The following is a 5454-nucleotide window of genomic DNA, read 5'->3' as shown; positions in this document are numbered from 1 at the left end:
CTCCATACGTTTCAATTTAGATGACACATTTCTACAAATAGAAAAAATTTAACTTTAAACTCTTTATTTTAGTTATTTTATAATTAATAAGAAACTTTTACAACCATATAAATATCGGCCCAACAAAGCTTTTAACTCTTAAGCATTTTAAGATAAAAAATTTCAATTTTTTTTTTCCTCTTAAACTCCTTGCCAAATTAAACAAATTGAAACGGAGTGAGTATATATTTTTTTATGGCATTTCTAATTTTATTGGCTGAGGTAAACTTAAGCAGAAAATGACGTGGTCGCCACCTACTTGTTTGAAAATGTGGACGAACGTTGAGTAGTTCAATTCAATTCAATTCAATTCATGAAATTGAAAGGGCCGGCTTACTCTTTCCTATGGCTCACCAACTCCCAGGTTTCTTTTCTCTTCTCTTCCCTCTACCTACCCTAATCCACCACCCAACTCTCCGTTAATATTAACGCCGTCACATTCTCCACCTAACCTCTTTCCCTATATAAAACATCACACTTTACACACTTTTAAACTCAACAGGTGGAACAATAACTGCAATTATTCCTCTTTGTTATTATACTCTTTTGCCATTTTGAGCACTCCAAGAGATGGATCTTCTCCTTCTAGAGAAGACCCTTATAGGCTTATTCTTTGCTATCATTGTAGCTATAGTTGTTTCTAAGCTACGTAGCAAGAAATTTAAGTTGCCCCCAGGTCCAATTCCTGTGCCAATTTTTGGCAATTGGCTTCAAGTTGGTGATGATTTGAATCACAGAAACCTCACTGAATATGCCAAGAAATTTGGTGACATGTTCTTGTTAAGAATGGGACAGAGGAATCTTGTTGTTGTATCATCCCCTGAATTAGCCAAAGAAGTTTTGCATACACAAGGGGTTGAATTTGGATCAAGAACTAGGAATGTGGTGTTTGATATTTTCACTGGAAAAGGCCAAGATATGGTTTTTACAGTATATGGTGAACACTGGAGGAAGATGAGGAGGATTATGACAGTTCCATTTTTTACAAACAAAGTGGTGCAGCAGTATAGGCGTGGGTGGGAAGATGAAGTGGCACATGTTGTTGAGGATGTGAAGAAAAATCCAGAGTCAGCAACTAATGGGATTGTGTTGAGGAAAAGGTTGCAGCTTATGATGTACAATAACATGTACAGGATTATGTTTGATAGGAGGTTTGAGAGTGAGGATGATCCTTTGTTTAACAAGCTTAAGGCTTTGAATGGGGAGAGGAGTAGATTGGCTCAGAGTTTTGAGTATAATTATGGTGATTTTATCCCTATTTTGAGACCTTTCTTGAGAGGTTACTTGAAGATATGTAAGGAAGTTAAGCAAAGGAGGTTGCAGCTTTTCAAAGATTACTTTGTTGATGAAAGAAAGTAAGTTCACTTTTTTAATGTTGATTCTATATACTCTTAGTTGCAGGGTCTATGTACATATTATCACTTTTGCTTTGCATCTGCTTTCTCAATTTCATGATGTTTTTTTTACTATGATTTCTATTGGCAGTACTGATATTGTCTCTTTTTGTCTTTTTGTTCTTGAGCCGAGGTCTTTCGGAAACAGCCTCTCTACTCACTCGGGTAGCCTCCCTAGACCCCACTAGTGACATTTTACTGGGTCGTTGTTGTTGTCGTCGTCTATATACTCTTATCTCTAGGATTCAATTTTAGATTTGAAAAGAAAAAAGAGAAAGAGAATGAAAATAGAAAATACCTTTCAGACAAAATTGGCTAATAAGAAAGGCCAAAGACACAACTATCATACGAAATGTTTCTTTTGGGAAAAAGAAACACACTCGTCTACGTCATTGTTTTTTGATTGTTTAATGAGAAGAATGGCCGTGTAGTTTGTAAATTGCTATAGGACATCTTAATTAGGTCTCCTAATGAATTCTCATGGCAACTATTTTTATAGGAAACTTGCAAACACGACGAAGAGCATGGACAATAATGCGCTAAAGTGTGCCATTGATCACATTCTTGAGGCTGAACAGAAGGGAGAGATCAATGAGGATAATGTCCTTTACATTGTTGAGAACATCAATGTTGCCGGTATATTTCCAATATCCTTGTTTCCCCTTTTATTGAGTTATGATAAGTTCTCCTTTTACATTCTCATCATTCTTGCTGTTGATTAGTAATATATATATGCCTAAGCTTAAAATGTGCCAAATTATGTTGGGGGTCAAAGTACAAGTCTAGGTTTTCCAGATAAATGGGTTGGTTTTCTAATGAGTCCCATTCTTGGATGAGTTTAAACAGCCTTTTAATGTGGTTGAAAGGTTGGTCACATCAACAAGTAGAATTAGGAAGAAAGCCAGGCGTAACATACAACGATAATGACACATCCTCAATTATGATCCATTTTTTAATATTGTCATAATTATTAATCATTCTTTATTGCCAAAATAACTGATTTATAGGTGGACACGTTTCCTCATTTCAATTTTAGTCCTACACTTTTCTACCTAAAAGGAAAAAAGGTTGCTTCCATAGGCCAACAACAACAACAACCCAGTAGCATCCCACTAGTGGGTTACCCTGAAGGGATAGAGAGATTGTTTCCAGGAGACCCTCGACTCTTGCTTCCATGGGCCCCATGATTATAACTTTTGGATGAGAAAAGGGGCTTTCTTCATAGGTCGTAGTTTGATATTTAACGTAGTCTAGTGGGTTGGTTGTACCAACTGCTCAAATTTTAGGGGGTACTCTAGGTGAAGCAGCATCAACTGCGATTTTGGGTGCCTATGCAGCAGAGGCGGACCTATGTGTATGGGTGAGGGGTCACTTGACCCCGTAAACTTCGACCGAAATCCTGTATATATATATATATATACGTATATATATCTTAAAAATGGTTAATTTAAAACAGTTGGCACCCTGAACACTAAAAGCCTTTAGGGGACACTGGTTGAGCAGAATAATGTAAAAATTCTGGGTCCGCCTCTGAGTATGTAGAAACATTTACCTTACAATACTGTCCTTCGATATCGATGGCTGACCTAGAAGTACATGCTATTTCATGTTTGATAATGGCAACAGATTGATTCTGAATTATTTGAATGAAGGTAGAGAAGTTTCATTCGAGAAATAGCGATGTTCCTGTTTTAAGAAAACAATACCTCAAATGTGATGGTCCAGCACTTAATGAAAAGTTCTTTTCTTTTGGCTTTCTAGGACTTCTGTCTATAGTGATTGAGAAATGTGTGATTCCAATAAATGCTAGGATGCTTCTTTATGGAATACATTTGCTCTTATGGTTTCATTAATGGAACTTTAATGACTATGCTAATATGTTGAATTTTTGTTGTGATTGTGAGCAGCAATAGAAACTACACTGTGGTCAATTGAGTGGGGTATTGCTGAATTAGTGAACCACCCTGAAATCCAGAAGAAACTCCGTGACGAGATTGACAGTGTTCTTGGAGTAGGAGTGCAAATCACTGAGCCAGAACTCAACAAGCTTCCTTACCTTCAGGCTGTGATCAAGGAGACCCTTCGTCTCCGTATGGCAATCCCTCTTTTAGTCCCACACATGAACCTTCACGATGCGAAGCTTGCTGGATATGACATTCCCGCGGAGAGCAAGATCCTGGTAAACGCTTGGTGGCTGGCTAACAACCCCGCTACCTGGAAGAAGCCCGAAGAGTTTAGGCCAGAGAGGTTCTTCGAAGAGGAGAAGCACGTTGAGGCTAATGGCAATGACTTCAGATATCTTCCATTTGGTGTTGGCAGGAGGAGCTGCCCTGGAATTATCCTTGCATTGCCAATTCTTGGCATTACTTTGGGACGATTGGTGCAGAACTTTGAGCTGTTGCCTCCTCCAGGACAGTCAAAGCTTGACACAACAGAGAAAGGCGGGCAATTCAGTCTGCACATTTTGAAGCATTCCACCATTGTGATGAAACCAAGATCTTTTTAAACTTTGTGATTTGTATCAATTATGATGTTCGAGTATGATTTTCAGTTGATTCAAAACCTTGAAATTTGACAGAAGGCATTCTTCTTTTTTTTTTCTTTTTTTTTTGGTGTCATGTAAAGCCCCTATGGACTAGACTTACAATAAAATTTAGCTATCTGAAATGTTCTTTGCTGCAGAATGATACCCAGTAGAGCTATCTGATTTTGTGTTTTAAAACCTTTCATTCTATGTCCAGCATCAGTTATCGAAACAGTTTGTGAGTTCTAACTTCTACAGACTACAGTGAAGAGTTGTGACTTACATACGTAGATATTTTTATAAAATTGAATATTTCCTAAATTTATCCCATGATTTCTGTTCCAAAACTTTTTTCCCCGTATATTGCATACATAGGCTGTCTCTCTTGCAACTCCATCACTTCCTCAAGTTTCTCTCTATTGAAACTGCATGAATAAGTTCAGCATAGACCATCCTGAAGATACTAGCCCTCTGTGATTTCCCTTTAGCTTGTTTAATAGCCCAGTTTAGATGGTGTTCCCAGCGATCACTATAACTATATTAACTCTGTATTTGATTCATCATGTGCTTGGAATAGAGCACATCTGGGTCCACAACTAATCCCCAACTGATCAACCTATCAATTGTCCACATAACTGCAGACACATGGTGAAAATGGACTTTGGTTTAGCATTATTTTGAAACATCAAATATTTCCAGCTCACTCTAGGAATATCCCCCTTCAAGTATATGTGTTTGATTAGGCTCTTTTCATCAGTAAACTTATATTGTATCTGTGACACTATATCTCGAGTACCACTGATCTGCCTAATCAGTGGCGAAGCTAGGAATTTCCCCAAGGGTGTTCAATTTAAAAGAAATAGATTTTTTTTGACAAAGAGTGTTCGATATGTGTTATATACTTCTAAAACGTAATATTTTACCTATGTACACAGTGCAATTTTTCGACAAAAGATGGTCAGTTGACCACCCTTATCACCATGTGGCTTGGCCACTGTGCCTAACCATCCAACATGCTTGCTTTGGGATGGCCATTGACGGTATCTGTTGACCCTTAGGGGTCGTTTGGTGCGGAGATAAGTTATGCATATATTAACTATGCAAGTATTAGTTATGCAGTAATTAAATTATGCATGTATTACTTATACATGTTTTAGTTATGCAAGAATTAATTCTTTTTGAATGCTTAATTTGTTGTATAAAATACTAGTCCCACATTATATAATTTAAAGTTTTTTTTTAACTAAATCATCCTCAAACAAGAATTTAAGAATACAATAGAACGAATGACTCTTCATCAAAATAGCAACCAAATATTTTATAAATTGTCCAAAATTTTATACGGAGATTAAAACACGACTCCCTTCGGTCCATAATAAGTGACCAATTTGCTTTTTTATTTTGGTCCAAAATAAGTGTCCATTTATATAATCAAGAAAGAATTCAATTTGTTTTTACAAAATTACCTTTATGTACATATCCCTAAAAAGTTTTCTT

At 36.8% G+C, this 5454-nt stretch overlaps 1 protein-coding gene across 1 annotated transcript; it reads left to right on the top strand.

The window, feature by feature from the left end:
- The first annotated feature begins 531 nt into the window (after window positions 1–531).
- Window positions 532–4117, top strand: LOC104217798 (trans-cinnamate 4-monooxygenase C4H1). The gene is made up of 3 exons (XM_009768127.2): window positions 532–1394; window positions 1933–2069; window positions 3341–4117. Exons 1-3 carry the CDS (start codon window positions 610–612, stop codon window positions 3937–3939), a joined length of 1521 nt encoding a protein of 506 aa, XP_009766429.1. The 5' UTR covers window positions 532–609; the 3' UTR covers window positions 3940–4117.
- The last annotated feature ends 1337 nt before the right edge of the window (window positions 4118–5454 follow it).

This window comes from Nicotiana sylvestris, chromosome 7, assembly GCF_000393655.2.
Source record: "Nicotiana sylvestris chromosome 7, ASM39365v2, whole genome shotgun sequence".
Lineage (NCBI taxonomy): Eukaryota > Viridiplantae > Streptophyta > Magnoliopsida > Solanales > Solanaceae > Nicotiana > Nicotiana sylvestris.
The sequence above is the reverse complement of the archived record's forward strand: the minus strand, read 5'-3'. Positions and strand labels throughout refer to the sequence as shown.

Coding starts and splice junctions, on each gene's coding strand:
- LOC104217798 (XM_009768127.2), top strand. CDS start 610: ATGGATCTTCTCCTTCTAGAGAAGACCCTTATAGGCTTATTCTTTGCT. Junction 1,395..1,932: donor TACTTTGTTGATGAAAGAAA/GTAAGTTCACTT, acceptor CTATTTTTATAG/GAAACTTGCAAACACGACGA. Junction 2,070..3,340: donor TGAGAACATCAATGTTGCCG/GTATATTTCCAA, acceptor GATTGTGAGCAG/CAATAGAAACTACACTGTGG.